Below are 21,648 nucleotides of genomic sequence, written 5' to 3'. Positions count from 1 at the left end.
TGTCTAATCCACTCGAAACTTTGAGGTTCTTTAGAAAAGTAGGAGGAATAGGTTCCCTGAAATGTTGGTGCCCTTTGCTTAAAAATTAGCTACTCCAAAAAGCATCCCCCATAATTCCAAACTTGAAAGAAGTTTCCAGCAATGGATAAGACCAATATTTCAAATTTTGGAAAAAATTATAATCATGATCTCCTTGAAAGCACGAAACAAAAGTAAAATTATTTTCTTTCTAGTGCACAACCCTACTTTGTCCTCATTTTCAAATCTGGTATTATGTTCATACGACTCCATCAAGTCATTCAAACATCTGTAGATGGGCAGGCCATGTCATAGTCAGCATCAATAACTCACAATATTTAAAGCTACTTTTAGCACTTTAATTTTTAGCAATACAAAAGAGACTAAAAAAACCCCTTTCCTCCTTGACCTTCTCAGTCTCTTTCTGAGAAGGGAACCTTGCCTCTTAAAACCTTCCTTTCTGTTGACAGGCCTCCCCTGGCTAGCATTCAAGCAAAACACAAGGCCTTTTTCTGATAGTGTTTTACAGGCCAGATAAACATTTCCAATGGCACTTTCTCACACACTCTTTTTGACATAGGAAAGAACACGATAAACTTTAGGCCTCTTGTCTCACAAAATATGAGGTGTTGAAATTACTCCACTTGGGAATTTCTTGAAGGAACATATGGATTAGCATGGTTTCCTAAAACACCAGAGCATCAGGAATAACAAAAAACCCTGAAACCGTTCATCTACTGACTTTTGCTAAACTGAGTTCACAGAATATTATTGTCCTGTTGCAGCACTTAATCATCTGGAGACAAAACTGAGGTTAAAGGAGCATTTTTTGACAGATCAGCACTATGGAAGCTGGGCCTTTATTTGTCCTAATGGGAACATGACTACTGCAAAATCTACAGTTGAGCAAAGGCAAACCCATATTGCCAGAGTCGGGAAAATCTAGTACAAAGTTGTTAGGGTGTTCAAAAGAATGAACTGCAAATACCTGAAATAAGACCAGTAGCAGGAAGTGAAGGAAAATGTTATGGGAGCTGATACAAAGAACTGGTTAACAGAATGAATCCATGAATGGGATGGTCTTGTCCACACCAACAAGGAACTCACTGGGTGGCCAAAAGCCTCCGTCCCTTTCCCTCATTCCCATATGGGAATGACCTACTTTACAGGGTTGTTGTAAGGATCACTGAAATCATGTAAGTGAAGTAATACAGGACACAGCTGAGTTCATGTTTGAGCCCAGGCACCTAACTTGGCATCCAATGGTCCTCATTTATCTGTCCCATTAGATCAACTGTAAGGGCTGTTGTTCATATGAATATATTCCAGGGCAGAAGTGGATCTGATTATAAGCATTTGCATGTGTATAATGGTTTAATTCAACTTCTGTACAAACTGTACCTTTTCATAAAGGGTAAGCAATTCAATTACTTGTGTCATTGATTTAAGAGTGTTGGTCCCATTCCATGGCAAAAGTCTCTGCTGTTCGCTCACTGCTCTGCAATTTATCTCATAAAAGATATAAACAGGAACATGCTGTAACCAAACAAACATGCAGGCTGCAGCGCTCATGTTCGGCCATTTCTGATGTTTGCAGAAACTTTATACCAAAAAGGCAACTAGCTATTATCTAGCTAGTCCCAAATGATATATACTTTCTGGTATGTTAAGAGAACAGTTTGGTACTGTATATAGGTTAAACCACAGGACGAAAGCACACAAGAAGCTTCCCAGCTCAATTCTGGGCGCTCTGAAAAAAGAATGACCCACCCTCTCATCCAGGTGGCAGCCTAAAATAGCCGTAGCCTAACTCCTGGGGGTGTGAACATAAGACCTACCCTGCTAGATCAAATCAAGGGACCACCTAGCCTAGCATCCTGCTTCCAACAATGGTCAGTCATATTTGTGTGTGGAAAGTGCTGTCAAGTCACAGCTGACTTACGGCGACCCCATAGAGTTTACAAGGCAAGAGACGTTTGGAGGTGGTTTGCCATTGCCTGCCTCTGCGTGGGGTGAGACAGCTCTGAGAACTGTGATTGGTCCATGGTCACCCAGCGGGCTTCATGTCATACTTACAGAGTTAAAATATCTGCAGACTGCCTCTCAACCAAAGTTATTGAGCCAGTTCACAGCAAGAAAAATAATGCAAAAGTAAAACTCAGTTTTTTGTTTGATTTGCTGTCAAGTCATGGCTGACTTATGGAAACCCCTGGTGGGGTTTTCAAGGCAAGAGACATTCAGAGGTGGTTTGCCATGACCTGCCTCTGGGTCACGACCCTGGTATTCCTTGGTGGTCTCCTATTCAAATATTGACCGAGGCCAATACTGTTTAGCTTTCAGGATCTGATGAGAATTCACTAATAAAACAGCAGTCATTAACTGGTTCAATTATTAGCTTCACAGAGCAGAAGTTCTTTTTTTCTTTAATTCATCCTCCGCTCCATCCCTATTCCTAGGAATTATGTTTTATATTCACCACTGGGAAGATTCATTAAACTGTTCCCATCCTACTATGAATGAAACAGATGCGTACATAGTGTTAAGAACCCAGGAACTTCCAATTTCAAATCCTTGCATGACCACAATGGTCAATGACCTCAAATGGCTTTGTACGAAAAACTGTGCACCATATTAAAACGTATATCTTCTTCATTAGCCTTTATTGGCATGCCAGAGAACAAAAATAAAACAACAATATACCTTCAAAGGACAAAATATATAATTCCCAATTCGGGTTAATAAAACCTTTCTTGTTCTTTAAGAACTTCTGTAAGAAATTCAGCCACAGTAGCTGTAATTTTAGGATCCTGATCACTCAAGAGAAATTTACATTTCACTTCATTGCTCCTGTATCTCATGGACTGGAGCAAAGTAAGTAACAGTTTATCCCGCAGAGTCACATAAAGAGGGCAATCTAAAAGGATATGATCAATTGTATCAAGCAAATTTAAACAACATGGGCATAAGCGTTCATGCCTGGGGATCTGAAGGTATCGGCCTGAGAGCATCCTAGATGGGAATGCGTTAACCCTAGTTAATAAAAAAAACGTGGCGTTGAGAAGGTATCTCTAGATTATCCAAATACCTAGCCATTTTACCCAAGCAGTTATTAAGGCCTAAAGCCACGGGAGAACAAATGGAGGGTAGAGCTGGGTAGTTCTATATCCAGGAGACGTTGTTTAATTCTTTTAAAAATATAAGATTCATTGGCTAGAGTAAGGTTATCTAAATCAATTCCAATTTGACAAAATTTAGATCTAATTAATATGTCCCATGAAGAGTAGTGAAGTTCACTTTTCAAAAGATTTAAGAGGGAACCTGGTTCAGTTTGGAAATATAACTTGAGCCAATATCTTATTGTTTGAATCCAAGCTTTAGTGGTAATCAATTTTTGCCCGATTTCGAGGCAAATTGTAAAATATGAAACACATTTAGGTATCCCCAGTATTTGTCTAAGAAATATGGCTTGGATGTTCTCCATTTCTTGATTAAGGGCTCCAATCCATAAGGGAACACCAAACAGAAATTGGGGGAGTATTTTTGTGTTCAGGATTTTGATCACTGTGGGGACACATTGATTCCCTTTTGCGTAAAAAAATTGCTTAAGTTTAAGGAAATCCTGGTAGCTTTGATAGTGTTATGTCGATGTACAGACAAATTGAGGTTATAGTTATAAGTAATCCCCAAATACTTATAGCTTTTAACTTGTTCGATTGAATCCTTCCCAATATGCCATTTATATAAAGACCATACTTTAGAAAACACCAGTACCTTTGATTTTGAGGGATTAATAAAAAGTAGGTTCAATTGGCAATAATTGTTAAAAGCATCTAGATATCATTGGAGGCTTACTTTAGCAAAAGAGAGAATGATGGTATTGTCCGCATAGAGGAGTAGAGATAAAGACTGAGACCCTAATTTAGGTGGATGGTCATTGACTGAATCTAATGATTGCGCTAGATCAGAAAGAAAAATATTAAAAAGCAGGGGAGCTAAAACACACCCCTGTTTAACGCCTCTTTGAATTAAAATTTGTTAGTCAGACCACCACTGGGTGAGAATTTAACTTGGCAAGTGGTGTTTGAGTGTAATTTCTTTAGAAGTATTAGCAGCCTGGGGTCAATTCCTAATTTTGACAGTTTGTCCCACAGTTTCTCTCTAGAAATAGAGTCAAAAGCACTTTTTAGGTCAATGAAAGCTACAAACAATTTCCCCCTCCTATCTTCATGTATTTTTCCACAAGAAAGGATAAGACGAGACTGTGATCCAAAAATGATTTGTTCTTAGTGAATCCTATTTGCTCTGGGCCAATAATGGATTTAGTTTGAGACCACTCCGAAAGGCGGATCTCAAGATGTCTAGCATATAACTTACCCAGTATTGATAGCAAGCTAATAGGGAGGTACTTTCCCGGTAGAGTAGGGTCTCCCTTTTTGTAAATTGGCATTAAGATTGCTCTACCGGTTTTTAGTTTAGAAATTAGAGTCATAATTTCCCCACTACTTACTACATGCCATGGAGAGATATTTGAGGGAATAATTTCCTCATGATCAAATGGAGGGACCACAGCAGGGCCAAAGACATTGGAAAAATAATCAACCCATACTTGGGGGGCAATATTTGACTCAGGGGAGGATTTGTTGTTTAATAAAGAAGAAATTGTTCTCCAAAAGATTTTACTGTCATTTGATTTCAGAGACAAAAACAGTTGGTCCCATCTTTTTTGATAATAGGCTTTCTTTTTGTTAGCCACTAGTTCCTGATAAGCTTTTTTTAGCGATAAATATTGCTCCACATCGATTATTTGGCCTCCTTTCCTAGAGTTCCCAAATACCGACTGTAAATTCCTTTTTTTGAGCTAAACATTCATAATCAAACCAAGTCGATGCTTCAGAGGTGATTTTACGTATCGGTTTAGCTATAGAGCTACATTGCTCTATAACTTGAGAAAAGGCTATTAGTACCTCCTCATGAGAGGAAGAGCCAATTATTGACATCTTTAGCTTGGACAATAAGTCAGATTGGAGGATATTAAGCAATTCAAGTTCTGTAGATTCTGACCATTTAATCCTTGTTAGGGTTGAAATCTTATTCTCATCAGGGGAGGAATTTAAAGAATTAAAGGTCTTTATTGGGAAATTTAAACTTATATGTTTGTTATTATTTTAGCGTTGTTTAGCTCAGATCTTTTGTTTTGACTCTAATCTAGTGAACCAGGTTGTTTTCCCCACTCCTCCACATGAGGCCAGCTGGGTGACCTTGGGCTAGGCACAGTTCTCTCCGAACTCTCTCAGCCCCACCTTTCTCACAAGGTGCCTGTTGTGAGGAGAGGAAGGGAAGGGGGGAGAGGAAGGGAAGGTGATTGTAAGCTGGTTTGAGACTCCTTAACAGGGTGCTGTGTGACATGGAAGCCTGTAGGTTATTGTATCACAGTCATATATGGCAACAATCATATTAGGCATTCTCTAAATACAAAAATTAGGCATTCTCCAAATTATCCACTCATTGTTGCTAAAAGGGATAACTTACCTTGAAGTGGCAAATTTTCCAAATTATCTCAAATCCAGTGTGCTAAAAAGAAATTAATTTGAGTCTTCACATGCTCTTTCTGCAATTGCACGTGAGAACCAGAAGTATACATGCACACTAGGGATTCAGGACTGCAATCATTCCCAGCGGTATGGCAGTCTGTTATGGACCTGCCACCACTGCAAGAATCACTGAGATCCTGTGTACTTCTTTTCCACACAGCACTTCTTCCTGCAGCTGCAGACAGATGTGAGCCCCATATAACTGAGTGGGCAGCACTGCTGTAGCGTCAACCAGCTCTTCATCCCAGAACCAGTTTTCAAAAGCACATTGAAACATCGTCACTGTATCTGATAGTGATGTCTTGACTCCCATGTGGATAACAAAAACAGCACAACAGTGCAAAGGTGTGAACATCACAGGAGATTCTGCAAATGCAGAGGGAAACCCAGGTATGCAGAAAAACATGCCTTCTCCCCTGTGACCCAAAAAACAAGTTAATGCCCCCTCTCACCCAGGAATCACCAAGATTGTGCATGCAGAGGCCCAGTGGTGACACTGGATGAAGAAACTGCCTCTGCACCCTACCTCTCCCAAGATGAGGGATTCCCACAAGCGTTCAGTTACCATTTTGGTTACCTCAGCAGATGGCACAAGCCTTCTGTTTTGCTGACTGGGGAGGCGGGAGGGAAAGGTTGGCACTGAATTCAATTGCCTATGGATCAGTTGTCAAGGGGCACTGAATGAGCATCCTAGAAAATGGAGGGGGCATTGAGGGTGCGGTGAAATGATATAAAGTTGTTGGCAAGGGGGTTGGTCTGAAGGAAAATCAAGGAATGCGGTATGTGTGGGAGTAAACATGAGCTGGGGGCGGGGGGAAGGGATGTGGGGTTGGAAGCAAGGGCTAGGAGAATGGGGTAGGGATGTTGGAGATGGGGTGGTATAAAGTGCTGTCAAGTCACAGCTGACTTCTGGAGACCCCGTAGGGTTTTCAAGGCAAGAGACATTCAGAGGTGGTTTGCCATTGCGTGTCTCTGCATGGGCTAAAAGAGTTCTGAGAGAGCTGTGACTGGCCCAAAGTCACCCAGCAGGCTTCGTGTGGAGGAGTGGGGAAACAAACCCAGTTCTCCAGATTAGTTAAGAACAGTGGACTCTAATGTGGAGAATCCGCGTTGATTCCCCATTCCTCCACATGAGTGGCGGACTCTAATTTGGTGAACTATATATATATATATAATAAACATATATATAACACAATAAACATATATTATTATAAACATATATATAAAAATACAGGTGGTCGATGTGAGCCATGTTCTAATATACATAAAATAAATATTTTTACAAGAAGCCACATAAAATAAAAGGTAATCCTGTATTTTTAATTTTTTTTTTAAAAATTAAAAAGATATTTTAAGGATAATTTTTTAAAGTATATTTTGGATAAAAACAAAAGATTTTCTATAGTCTTATGTTTATGATAGATTTACTAATTGTCTTTGTTATCCTTGCCTTTTTTTTCTCTCTTCCCAAAGGGCTTTCATATATATATATATATATATATATATATATATATATATATATATATATATATATATATATATATATATATATATATATATATATATATATTTACCTTGTATTGTGCGATTGAATATATTAGGATGTGTCCTATGTTATAATTTTAAATATGACCACCGAGGAAGGCAGATGTGAGGCCAAGTCTGGTCCTAGTTTGGTCATTGTATGGATGTACATCAGCTGTGTATGTGCCATATGTATTTATCTTTTGGGAACAGTAACCCTACATTATAGGTCCTGTGTTTTTAATTATACTGTGCACCATATTAAAGCTTATATATTTATTATTATTTTAGCGTTGTTTAGCTCAACCCTTTTGTTTTGACTCTAATCTAGTGAACCAGGTTGTTTTCCCCACTCCTCCACATGAGGCCAGCTGGGTGACCTTGGGCTAGGCACAGTTCTCTCCGAACTCTCTCAGCCCCACCTACCTCACAAAGTGTCTGATGTGAGGAGAGGAAGGGAAGGTGATTTTAAGCTGGTTTGAGACTCCTTAACAGGGTGCCGTCTGACATGGAAGCCTGTAGGTTATTGTATCACAGCCAGCATTCCACAAACCCTCTCGCCAACTGGCCAGGAGCAACTGTGTTTTGCCCCCCTGGAGACTTGGAAGCAGCAGCAAGGCCACGGGCATCCACAGATGATAGCAGCTCCGGCAGGCAAGGCTGGGGACTGGTTGATGGGCAAGAGGGGTGGAGCCACAGTAGAGCCTGGGTGGCATCCAAGAGCCAAGGGCAGTGGGAGATCGGGCAGCCCCGCCTACCGTTTGATCTCTGGCTGCCCAAGCCTGGCCCATGAGGGAAGAAGTAAAGTAGGAAGCAGCAGCAGGATCGCCATACAAGATGGGAGGAGGAGGAGAAGCAGCAGCGTTGGTTTTTATATGCTGACTTTCTCTCCCACTTAAGGAAGAAACAAACCGGCTTACAAGTACCTTCCCCTCCCCACAACAGACACCCTGTGAGGGAGATGGGACTGAGAGTGTGTGAATAGCCCAAGGTCACCCAAGCTGGCTTCATGTGGAGGAGTGGGGAATCTAATCTCCAGATTAGAGTCCACCGCTCCTAACCACCGCTCTTAACCACTACACCACACTGGCGGGTTAATGAGAAGGGAAAACAGAAGAGCTGTTTACAAGAATGGTATCTGACGACAAAGGGAGCTTTGACTCTCGAAATCTTATACTGCACAAATCTTGTTGGTCTCCAAGGTGCTGCTGGACTCAAATCCAGCTCCTCTACTGCAGACCAAAACAACTTCCTGCTGAAACTTACAAGGGGTGTGGGGTATGCATCGCCTGGGACTTCCCCTCATCCTTTTCCTTTAATTGGGTGGGGGGATATAATGGGAGGCCCACAAGGAACCTCTCCCCATTTTTCCATGCAATCATATGGGTCACATCAATTTATCACCCTTTCTTCCTCCCCCTTGCCCCACATCCCTGGTAATTCTGCCTTTTTTAAAGGAAATGGATGAGGGAATCATTGCCAAAGACTTTAGGTTTACACACATACTTGTTTCCACCACCTGCTTTGCCTCTCAATTTCCTTGTGTTTTTTAAAAATGCTTTTCTTCTGGATCCTCTTCCCCACCTCAGAATCTAGAAGCAACTTCCATTATTTTTTTAAAGTCTTTCTTCTTTTCTCCTTCTCGTGTCCCCTCCTCTTGCCCCCTCCACGCTTGCTGCTCCATTTTTTAAATCAATGCTTGTTACTACAATGAAGGGCTCCTCATCCAGATCTTCGTGCCCTCTTCTCCCCCCCCACACACAAGAATTTTCATCCTGCTTGGGCGGGGGGGGGCAGGGCTCACCCTTCTCTTGGCCTTTTTGTTTGGGAAACTCGTATTTTTTCTTTGTATTTGCTCTTTTTAAATAAATGAAAGAGGATTCAAGAATGTCCCTGATCATTGGAGTTGGATCCAAAAAGAAACATTGGATCCAACTGCAGATCACATTTTTGTCCACCTCCTCCTCCCAGGAGCACAGAAGGGCTGACTGCCCTGGAACCCTTGGCCTCAGCATTCTTTCCCCAACAGAATAAAGCAAAAGATTCACACACACACCCCACTTCCAGACAGTGTGTTCTTGACATGATGGGAATTTCTCAACTCCCCCTCCGTTGGTCAGTCCCAACCTCCCACCTCTGACTTTTCTCATTCTTAGAGAAGATTTTCTTAAGTAGTACGATTCTGGAATTGGGAGTTGACCCTGCTGTATGCGATTTTATGTGCCTTGCCAAGAGTGTGAAATGTTTCCTTCCAATCTATTATTGTCCGCGGATGCGTAAATAATGAGAGCCGACACCAGAGCTGGGATAATAAAAGGGCCAACTTTATTTAATCATTCAATAGGGATCTGCAGCGCACAAAACCAAAACATCCCCAATAACTGACTGCAGTGCGGGCCATTGTGGGGATGCTGAAGAGTCAGGCCTCCTCTTGCTTTTGCATCCCCGCTCTAAGGGCGAGACCCACCCTGGCTCTGAGCTCCGAGCCGTCACATGTGGTACGACTCCCGCTCTTCCTTGCCAAGCCTTTTTAGTGCTCGAGGGAGGTGTGCCGCGTCCAATCCACCCTAGCCGCGAGGTCTATAGGTAAAGGATAGCGGCACCCCTCAAGGAGTTCCTGTCCCAGGTCCCTGCCAGGCACCGAGGCCCCAGTCCTGGTTTGAGGGTTACTCCTTCATCTTCCCAAGTGATGCCTCAGGGTGCTCACCGGAGTTGTAAAATGAACCATGAAGCCACCTTTCTCCCGCACTGCTCCCGCCACGGGGGGCAGATCAGCCCAGTGCTTGGTCCGCCCCCAGCCCCCACTTGCCCTCTAGGCTGCCAGGAGGCCCCGCTGCAGATCCCCCAAGAAGATGTCATAGCCTGCATCTGAAAGATGGACCCCATCAGGTCTGTATAGGTGTGGAAAGAAATGCTTGATTTCCGGATGCGCAATATGCAAGCCATCCCCCGAGACTACTGCACGCCGTATTTCACCATTCACCTTTGCCCGAGCCCTTTCCAGGTGCCCTGGGGCCAATGCGCCCTTCCAGACCCGTCTCTGGAGCATCTGACCAAACCAACCGTACGCCGGGCACCAGGGCCCTCAGGTGCTCAAAATCCGCCAGGGCTTGCAAAACAATAGACTTTCCAGGCCGCTTTCCCATGTCATTCTCGCCCAAGTGGATGACGATTACTTGAGGTGGGTGAGACGCCTTCAGGTGATCGTGGAGGGTTGGCAATAACTGTTCCCACTGCATGCCCCTTCTGCCCAGCCATGCAATCAGCATCGTTTCGCTTAAACCCAGCTGCGTGCCGAAACCCCCTGTGGCTGCCCTGCGGCTAGCCCAAAAGATAATGCTGTGGCCACAGATGAGGACCCGCCTCCTCCTGCGCTGGCAGCCTGTAAAGACAAAATGTCAGTGTGCCAGCAAAGAGGATCCCTGCCCCGGGCCCACTCCTTGTAGCTGTGCCACCGCGACCAAAGGCCTGACATAAGACCTGAAGGCTGCTGATCGCCACCTGCCAACTGCCTTAACCATTTCATCCCCATGTCCCAGAGTGGCCGCTGTGGAGGCCGCCCCAATGCAAAATGAGTGAGTACCAAAAAGGTGAGGGGGGGCTCCCAGGCTGGCTAAAACTCTCTTCACCACCGCCCAGAACTGGTTCCTAGTAAGTGGCTTGCCATCGGCATGCTGGAAAAAAGGCCCAGATCCCTGTCCCCGTGTTGCAACATAGCTCTGCACGGCTTGCACGGGGCAAATGGCTACTGATGCACAGGGGTACAATTGAAATACCTCTCCCTTACCCTTCTGATCAGTCTTAGATGCTCGGAGCGTGACCGCCAAACCCGTGGCCGTTACAGAAACATCCCGCATATGCAGTGCCCTGCCTGATTGATCCCACTTGGACCGCACTAACATTTCACTAATCCGCAGGGCCCCAAAGAAGGCCAGGAGGGCAGTTGCACGATACAGTTTGACCTCGAAAGCTGAGGCGCAGTGCGCTTCTAGGGCCAGCGACAGGCCTGCTAGCAACTCAGGGGACACAGGGGCCCTGGCATCTGGCTTCCTTGGCTTTTCTCTGGCCCACCCCTCTAGCATCCTCCGCACCCTAAAGTCGCCTGTCGTGTCTGCCTTCCCGGCTGCCTTTGCGTAGAATGCCAAAGCTGACAGGCGGCCCGATATAGTGGAAACCGTGTACCCTGTGTCGTGCAGCTGGACGCAGTACTGCATGAGGTGGTCCACCGGTATAGGCCAAGCCAGCTGCAGCTGCTCCTTCCCCCTAAACTCCTCAAAAGCCCGGAAACTCCTGGCATAGCCATTCCGAGTACGCGGAGCCAAAGAGTTGTTTATGGCACGCCAGGCCTCACCCCTCCAAGACTCCACAGTGCCACGGGCATCTCCTCTGGTGATTCCTGGGCTAGAGGGGCCAGGCTCCTGAAGCGCTCTATCTGAAAACGGGATAGTGCATCAGCGCAGTTATTTGTTATTCCAGGAACATAGCGAGCTGAAAAGAGGATGTTATATTTGAGGCACTGTAGTACAAAAGCCCGCACCAAGGACATGACTCTAGGGGAGTGGGAGGACAGTGTGTTAACGATGTGGACCACAGCCTGATTGTCACACCAGAAATGCACTGAATGATTGGCTAGAGCCTCCGGCCAGATGTGAACTGCCACAACCATTGGGAAAAATTCTAGGAAAGTGAGGTCCCGTATTATGTCACTGGCCTTCCATTCTGCTGGCCACCGCTCGGCACACCACCTGCCCCGGAAGTAAACGCCAAACCCATGGGCCCCAGCTGCATTAGAGTGCACCTGAAGTTCTGCCTCGAGCAAAAGGTCTTCCCTCCAGAAAGATACCCCATTGTAACTTTCCAAAAAACGGGCCCACATGCAAAGGTCCTGCCGCATGGCAGAAGTGACCCGTATCCTGTGGTGGGCGGCCCGCACGCCGGCCATGGCCCGGCAGAGGCGACGCACAAAGGCACGCCCCGGCGTGACTACCCTGCATGCAAAATTCAAATGTCCCACCAAGGATTGGAGCTCATGCAGCGTGACTTTCCTTGCCCGCATAGCACTAAGCACGAGGCCCCGTAGCTCAGCAAGCTTTTGGGCTGGCAGCCTCGAAAGCTGGCCCACGGTATCCAGTTCGATACCTAGATAGGTCAGTTTGGTGGATGGGCCCTCAGTCTTTTCGTGGGCCAGGGGCACTCCCAGCTCCTGGCACAATGTATGAAATCGCTGTATGAGCTCCAAACACCTATGCGCCTCTGGGGGGCCTGCAAAAAGGAAGTCATCTAGATAATGTGTTACACCTGATAGACCAGAAAGCACCCTAACTGCCCACTCAAGCATGGAGCTGAATTTCTCAAATGCCGCACATGATATGGAACAGCCCATAGGCAATGCCTTGTCAAAATAGAATTTGCCTTGAAATGAGAAACCTAGGAGATCGAAGTCAAGTGGATGGACGGGGAGGAGGCGGAATGCAGACTTAATGTCGCACTTCCCCAACAGTGCACCCTCTCCAAAATTGCGTATCAAACGCACTGCATTATCAAAGGATGAATATTTGACCGAACAAAGCTCCTGGGGAATGGCATCATTCACCGATCCGCCCTTTGGGAATGATAGATGATGTATCAGCCTAAACTCCCCAGGAGCCTTCTTTGGGACTATACCCAGTGGTGAAATACGCAGGTTTTTTAGAGGCAAGTCACTGAACGGGCCTGCTACTCTGCCTTCCTTGACTTCCTTATCAATTTTTGTTTTAACTACACGCTCCATCCCAGTTAATGACTTCAGGTTCCTGGCCATGCTATGAACCCTAGGGCCCACCGCTGGGATCCGAAAACCATATGTAAAACCATCAAGCAAATACCGTGCGTCTAAGTCCTTCGGGTAGGCAGCTAAAAGGCGCCGGAGTTCGGGAACTTTAATTGGACTGGGCGCCTTTTGAAGCAGCACCTGTGGCAGTTCCCCCACCTCCTTTCTGACCCCAGCCCCGGTCCCCTCGACCCCGCCTATGGGGTCGGCCCTTGGGGCAGGAAGTGATGGGGTGGGGTTCCCTACAGATGGGGCATTCGTGTCTGTATCTGCAGGGGCGATGATCACAGCGGCCGGTGGAACTGAAATCCCAGCAAAGCAAGCGGGGTTGAACCGCCTGGCCCCCCAGGGGCCTAGAGCTTGGAGCGCGATCGATGAGGTGTCCACTGTGGGACCTCTCACCCTGCACAGCCCTTGCAGGCATCATGCACTGCATCCACAATTCACCCTGCGGGACATCCCAAGCAAGTGCCGGGTTACGAGCCGCTCGCAGTCTGAAATTCTCATCGTATTGGAGCCAAGCCTGGCCCATGAACTCGCTATAAGCATGATTAATGATGTCCAGATACTTGACCAAGGCCAAGGCCCTGGATGGCTGTTCACGCACAATCACCCCCTGATAGATAAGGTAACCTACCAACCAGTTGGGCCAAGTGCGGTCCACTTTCTTCCTTCGCCACTTATCGTCATCTCTAAGCCCTACCTTGTCTCTCCCTTTTGGCTCCTCATCCCCATTCAGGAGTGAAAACATATCCACATATTCCCCTCTAAGTATTTTGTCTGTGAGGGCCTGGGGAAGGTGGGATCCCAAAGGAAGCCCCATCTCCCCATGTGCCATCAACTGAGATTGAGGGCCCTGGCCAAGCGTAGCTGCAGCAGTAGGCTGCCCAGCCACTGTAGCGGGCCCTGTGGCTCCCCCGTCCAGCGTCCCCCGGGGGCAAGTGGCCTGCTGTCCTTGCCAAACCTGATTGACCTCTGCTCCGTCCGCTTCCAAAGAGGGAGGAAATTTCCACCCCGGCGCTCTTAAGCCCTTTCCCCCAGGCCCGCCCTCTTCCCCACGTCAGGCAAAGATGCAAGAGGACTGGCTCTCTTTTCGCGCCCGCAGACAAAATGCGCCCCTCCCCTCAATTCTTTGAATGCGGGGAGGGGGCGGTCGTGTGTTTAGTATAATGTATGATTAATCTTGAACTTAAGGTTACAGGTAATATTATGGTGGGATCGGGCTTTACAGTTCACTAGCGAGAAACAACTTGGCTACCAGTGTGGTGTAGTGGTTAAGAACGGTGGACTCTAATCTGGAGAACAAGGTTTGATTCCCCACTCCTCCACATGAAGCCTGCTGGGTGACTTTGGGCTAGTCACAGTTCTCTCTGAACTCTTTAAGCCTCACAAGGTGTGTGTTGTGGGGAGGGGAAGATGATTGTGAGCCCTTTTGAGACTGCTTGTGGTAGAGAAAAATGGGGTATTAAAAACCAACTCTTCTCTTCTTCTACCAAGCCCAGTCATAACTGCTAGCTGATAGCTGGCTGCTGATGGGCAGTACTTGAATGCAATTCTCTGCTGTGGTTTCCAAAAGGCTGGCAGTTGCACTTTCTCAGAGTTTAGTCATCCATCCATTATAATTGCTGTAATGATAATAATTACTTTTTGGGTTATAAAGCCACCCTAGCCTGAAGGCCTCTGGAAGCCCTTACAAAAATGAATTAAAGGATACAATGAACCAAACTCTGCAAGATGGTTTAATATGTCCTAGAATGTGATTAGAATCTTAGATGAAAGGTAGATGACTGTGCATATTTTTACTAGATCTGTCTTGCTGCTGTTTAAATTTAGAAAAATATATATCAGGGTCCCCAACCTTTTTGAACCCCTGGGCACCTCTGGAATTCTGACAGAGGATGACGGGCGCAAACACAAAATGGCTGCCACAAGAGATGGAATCACATGCATAGGAAGCCAAAGAGCAGGGAAAAAGAGGGGTAATTTAATAAATAAACCAGGAAAGAGGAGTGAAAGAGAACAAAACCCACACTGTGGCGGCAGCTGCAGCTGAAAAGTTATATTAATTTGCATAACCAATCAGTTCTCCAGTGGCCAATCTGTCACATCTTTATTTGAATGTTGCCTACTGCACCTATTGTGCAGTGAATCTTTTTACACATCCAAAGTTATCAGACAGGGCTTGTTGTCTTCCTGATGCAAGGCAGATGACACCCAGGGCTCATTGCTGTTTTTGGAAGGTTCCAGCAGGGAGTGTGCAGTTCATGAGGCAGTTCATGAGAGGGAGGGCATCTTGGCCATTTTCTGGACATGGAGTAGGGGTCACTGGGTGTGTGTGGGGGAGGTAGTTGTGAATTTCCTGCATTGTGCAGGGGGTTGGACTAGATGACTCTGGTGGTACCTTCCAACTCTATGATTCTATGAACTACTCTTTTTGGCTTCCCTAAAACTTCCTTAGGAGCAGAGTGGTAAGCTACACTACTGCAGTCAAAGCTCTGCTCATGACCTGAGTTCGATCCCAACCGAAGTCAGTTTCAGGTAACCGGCTCAAGGTCGACTCAGCCTTCCATCCTTCCGAGGCAGGCAAAATGAGTACCCAGCTTGCTGGGGGTAAAGTGTAGACGACTGGGGAAGGCAATAGCAAAGCACCCCGTAAACCACTGGTTCCCAACCGGGGGTCCATGGACCCCCAGGGGTCCACGAGAACTAAATTAAGGTCCGTGAAACAAAGTTATAAACCCATAATAAATTAATATTTTCAATTAAAAGTTCTCTATTATAAAATATATATATTCAAATATTATTCTAAGTTTAATGTTTAACTAACAGTTATGATTAAAGTTTATTTTCAAATTCTCAGAATTTTTATTTTGAACCTTAGGGTCCCTGCACCGAACAAAGAAGTTCTAGTGGTCCCTGGTTCAAAAAAAGGTTGGGAACCACTGCCATAAACATAGACTGCCTAGTAAATGTCGGAATGTGACATCACCCCATAGGTCAGCAACGACCAGGTGCTTTTAAAGAATACCTTGGCTATTTCTCTCAAGTAGGAACGTCTACAATTTACCTGAAAATTTCACTTGGGCAATGGCAACTTATCAAAATATATGGAAAATATATGGAAAAAGATAAACAGGCCACGGTATGGATCCTACAGCCAGATCAGCTATTCAGTGCACATAACATGAAGCATGGTCTTTGTCCTATACATTAATTACATCAAAATGTCTAACCATGTTGCCATCAAGACACACTGACTTTCTCTATATCAATGAAATAAATAATAGTTACTGTTTTATGCCTATGACCAATTTCCCATTTATTTATCTATGCTGCCTTTTATTCTTCCCTGAACCTGCAGTGTCAGGATAGAAAATAAACATGAAATGTTTAGTGAATTAAGACTGCAATTCTACACATACTTACCTGGAAGAAAGAACCACTGACCTCAGTGTGACTTATCTATGAATAAATATGCACAGAATTGGACTGTAAGTCCTTGTTTCCAAGAGCATATAAAAATAAGTTAATTCCAATTCTGTTTCACAAAATCTTGATCTGACGGTGTTCGCTGATCTAAACTTTAATGATTAGATTTGCACAATATAAACTTAGTGTTGGGTCATGGCAGAAAAATGAATATGGAAATCTACAGTAATATCCCAGTATAACTAATGTTTCAATATTAGCTAAACATATGGGATTACTCAAGAACAGCCTGGTGAGGGGAAAAAGTGGAAGGAAAAGAGAAATTGACCCTGGAAAAAAATAATCCTGTGATGTTGCTAATTACCAAAAAATGACCTATGCTAGGTGCCATGAACACACTAAGTCAATTTGGTGCTGGCTTCTGATAAAGCTACAGAAGGTGGGGTGAGGGAAAAGGTTAGGCTAAGCAGAAATCACTCTTCCAGTTTGCCTCGTATACAAGACTTACCTTCGGTGAAAGTTCCCAGACTCATCAGAATTGAAGGAAGCGTTCTTTAAAGAGCAACACTCTGCAATGATTGTGGACTCTATTCCAGCCAAGGTGTCCTGGGCATTGACAGATTTGTCTCTTGACGTCATGCTATCGTTTTGTGACTCCAACGACACAATATCAGAGGGAGAGCTCATAACACCTGAATCTTCTGTGGTGTCCTCTGAGGCAAAGCAGCTGCTAACAGAGGTGGTCTCCTCTATTTCTGACAGTTCCAGAACTATATCATCTGTGCTATCATTGTTACCATTTGAAATCTGTTCATCACCTAGACAAAAGATGGTAAAAAAAGTTAATGGCGATTCTTCACTATTTCAAAACGTATGATATAAACCCAATTTCACCACCACCCCAAATTTTTTTCTATGGTAAAGTGGTCTTATGCAGAATGACACTACATGTTTCTATGTACTGAAATGTGTGACTTTTCCACTCCCATAAAGGTTGTGTGAGCTGTCAGGAAACAGTGCATTTCAGTTAAAATGGGGGGTGGGTGGGTTCTGGTGGTACTGACTAGGAATAAAGGGAAGAAACAGCATGAAGCAGAACCACCACGTTTTGCACCTTCAATAGAGAAAACTGTTATACCTACACATGAAGTCTATAGGAAGGACAAAGAAGGATATATTGAGAGAGTGGGGGATGGGCTACTCTAGATGTCAAAGAGGGCACAGAGTCCAATAAATGAGAAAACGTAAGAGGAATAAACTTCTGTGAGTCAAAATGGTGGTGGTGGAAAGTATCGTCAAGTCGCAGCCGACCTAAGGTGACTCCATAGGGTTTTCAAGGCAAGAGATGTTCAGAGGTGGTTTGCCACTGCCTGCCTCTGTGTAGTATCCTGGACTTCCTTAGTGATCTCCCATCCAAGTACTAACCAGGGCTGATCTTGCTTAGCTTTTGAGATCTGACGAGATTAGGCTAGCTTGGGCCATCCAGGTCAGGGTTTAGTGCAGGGAACATACTATTGCCCCCTTGATAAAAGGCTGAAGGTAATCTCAATTTGGGAGGGGGGAAACAGTAACAGACAATTGGAAAATACCCATTTGTAAGAAGAACTGATTTTAACTACCCTCACATTTATTGGTTAAATGTACGTTTATGGCATGACAAAGAGACATAATTTTTAGATTAAATAAATGAATATGCCTTGAAACAATTAATCAAGGAGTGAACTAGACAGGAGGTAAATTTTCACTTAATCCTGACTGGTGCCCAGGGCTGTGTGCAAGATATAGGCTCAATAAGAAATTATCATAGTTATCATGAGTTTTAATGTTAAAGTTGCCCAGAAAGTCCAACACAATCTCATTTAATTTAAGGAGGTAAAACAAGATGGAGTAATTAAAAGGAAATTGAAAGGAGTGTCAAGATGCTTGGAGATTACTTAAAATCACTGTAACAGAAGCTCAGATAAAATGTATACTGTAGATTAGGAAAGGTACAAAGAAAAACAAAGATCATGACAGTGTGGCTAATTAATACAGTAAACAAAGCTATGAAAGACAAGGAGTACTTTAAAAATGAAAATCTTTTCGAAAACAAGAATTAAAAAAGAGAAGATACTCTTACAAAACAAAAGTTGACAATAAGGCAAGTGAAAAAAAGAATGATGAGTGCATTTCTAAAAACAACACAACAAAAATCTCTTTAAATATATTAAAAACCCGGAAACCACCCAGCAAGATAGCTGCACCATTAAACGACACAGGTGTGAAAAGTTTGCAGAACTTTCTTACTTGTTCATGTGGGAACAAATAATATTGCCCGGCACAGCCCAGAACGTATTAAAAAAGACTACATGGCTTTGGGTGAGAAGGTGAAGGACTTGGGGGCGCAGGTTGTGTTTTCGTCAGTTCTGCCTGTTGAAGGTTGTGGCTTAGGAAGGGAAAGACGAATACTCCAAATTAATGACTGGCTGCGTAGGTGGTGTCGTCAAGAAAGGTTTGGATTTCTGGACCATGGCTAACGCTTTCGAGAAGAAGCTCTTCTGTCGGGGGATACTTTACACCTCACGAGGGTAGGAAAAAATGTGTTTGGTGAGAGCCTTGCAAACCTGATCAGGAGGGCTTTAAACTAAATCCTATGGGGGAGCGAGACAACAATTTAAAACCTTGTATGCTGACAATACCTGGAGACGAGAACAATAAAGATTTGCAGGGAGTGGCATGTATGCAAGGAAACATAAACTCACAGGTAAGTACAGAAATGAAAACCACGGGGCACATAAACCACGGATTCCGATGTCTGTACACTAATGCGCAGAGTATGGGAAACAAGCAGGAAGAACTCGAAGCCCTAATACAGGAAGGGGATTTTGACCTAATAGGCATTTCTGAAACTTGGTGGGATGTCACTCATGATTGGAATATTAAGATTGAGGGGTACAACTTGTTTAAAAGGGATAGATTGATAAGGAAGGGGGGAGGAGTAGCACTGTATGTCAAAGATGTGTACACTTGTGAAGAAGTACATGAATCAGAGCATGGTAGTGCAGTCGAGACTCTATGGGTAAACATAAAAGGAATAAGAAATAATAGTGATATTCTCGTGGGGGTCTGCTATCGACCGCCAAACCAGGCAGAGGACTTGGATGGGACGCTCCTAGACCAGATCACAAAGTTCTCAAAGAGACGGGACATGGTGGTCATGGGAGATTTTAATTACCCGGATATCTGTTGGAAGTCCAACACTGCTAAAAATGCAAGATCCAATAAATTCCTAACTTGTCTTGCTGACAACTTCCTATTCCAGAAGGCGGACAGGGAAACAAGGGGGTCTGCTATCTTAGACTTGATTCTCACTAACAGGGAAGAACTGGTCAATGAGGTTGAAGTAGGCACCCTGGGTAGTAGTGACCACGTACTCTTGGAATTTACAATCTTGGGGAGAGGAAAACCTGTACGTAGTCAGACATGTAGGTTGGACTTCAAAAGAGCAAATTTTAACAAACTTAAACTTATGCTAGGTAGAATCCCATGGTCAGAAATACTTAAGGAGAAGGGAGTTCAAGAAGGGTGGGCGTTTCTTAAAAATAAAATACTGAAGGTGCAATCCCAAACCATTCCTATGAGAAGGAAAAATGGGAGGAGCCTAAAGAGGCCAGGGTGGCTCCATAAACAGCTTTTTAAAGAGTTGAGAAATAGAAAAAGACTCATTTAGGAAGTGGAAGGAGGGCCTTATAACCAAAGAGGAATATAACAAATAACTAGTGCTTGTAGGGAGAGTGTTAGGAAAGCTAAAGCTCAGTATGAACTTAGGTTAGCGAGAGATGCTAAACGCAACAAAAAAGGGTTCTTTTCCTATGTACAGAGTAAGAGTAAGAACAAGGACAAGATAAGCCCATTGCGTAGACCGGACAGTGAAATTGTAACAGGAGATGAAGAGAGGGCAGAACTCCTCAATTCCTACTTTTCCTCAGTTTTTTCTCGTGAGGGAAGTGGTGCTCAACATGGCATAAACAGAACATGTGATGAGGAAAGGGATTTGCAGCCTAGAATTGGCATTGGGGTAGTGCACAAACACCTGGTTTCTTTAAATGAAACAAAATCCTCTGGGCCAGATGAATTGCACCCAAGGGTACTCAAAGAACTTGCAGATGTAATTTTGGAACCTCTGTCCATTATTTTTGAAAAGTCTTGGCAAACAGATGAGGTGCCAGAAGATTGGAGGCGGGCAAATGTTGTCCCCATCTTCAAGAAGGGGAAAAAGGAGGATCCGGGTAACTACCGACCCATCAGCTTGACTTCTATACCAGCAAAAGTGTTCAAACAAATCATCAAACAGTCCAAAATATTGTCAAAGGCTTTCACGGTCAGAGTTCATTGGTTCTTGTAGGTTATCCGGGCTGTGTAACCGTGGTCTTGGAATTCCAAGACCACGGTTACACAGCCCGGATAACCTACAAGAACCAATCAAACAGTCCGCCTTTGAGCATTTAGAAAGGATGGATCTGATCACTAAGAGCCAGCATGGGTTTCTCAGGAATAAGTCATGTCAGACTAATCTAATCTCCTTTTTTGAGAAAGTTACTACCTCGCTGGATCAGGGGAATGCTGTAGACATAGTTTATTGTCAGGCCTGCTTTCCACAGCTCTAAGCAGCCTGTCAGACTCTGACTGTTTTAGTTTCGATTCTACCAGGTGCCTCTCAAGGCCAACCTTGCTAACTGCTCAATTCCTGTTCCAGTGCTATCTCCCGTGGGAACGACTCCTCAGTAGAAGGGGGGCCGCCTTGACCTGTTGTGACTAGTACTTTCCCTTATAGGCCTACCCCGTGCTCCAAATTGCCATTCGTGCCAATGTACCTGTAAGCTCTGCATACCTGTGTGTTTTCCATTAAATCAGCTCTCTTTTGGACTCTTTGTCTCTGGATGCTGTTTGTGGGATTACCACGGGACAAGTGCTCACATTTTGGCATGAAACCCTTCTCTATTTTTCCTTGCCTGGCTGGAGCCCTGGAGGGTTCGCCGGGCCCTCGGATTGGAGCAGAGGACGTGTTCTCCGAGTGAATTGCCTGTGGCTGGAGCCCCGGAAGGTTCGCCTAGGCCCCGGGTGGGAGCAGAGGCGCCGCTCCCCGGGTGGAGGGTTTCTGACCGAAACCCTGGAGGGTCCTGAACCTTGGTACCCTCCGTTGGAACCGTCGGATGAGTACCCCGACGACCCTTCTTTGCTAGATGACATCCTTGCTGAGGAGCTGCGAACGGATGCTGAGGTCAATCGCCTGATTGT

The 21,648-nt window shown here is 44.7% G+C and overlaps 1 protein-coding gene across 1 annotated transcript in view; it reads right to left on the bottom strand.

Annotated features, from left to right (window-relative positions):
• The window catches only part of COBL (cordon-bleu WH2 repeat protein), a 255,876-nt gene that overhangs the window by 28,749 nt on the left and 205,479 nt on the right, over positions 1-21,648 (bottom strand). Inside the window, exon 11 of the mRNA XM_056857870.1 lies at positions 16,880-17,189. Within this exon, the coding sequence (XP_056713848.1) occupies positions 16,880-17,189 (310 nt within the window). The remainder of the gene's footprint in view (positions 1-16,879; positions 17,190-21,648) is intronic.

This window comes from Euleptes europaea, chromosome 11, assembly GCF_029931775.1.
Source record: "Euleptes europaea isolate rEulEur1 chromosome 11, rEulEur1.hap1, whole genome shotgun sequence".
Taxonomy (NCBI): domain Eukaryota; kingdom Metazoa; phylum Chordata; class Lepidosauria; order Squamata; family Sphaerodactylidae; genus Euleptes; species Euleptes europaea.
This window is presented reverse-complemented; position numbering and strand designations above follow the sequence as displayed.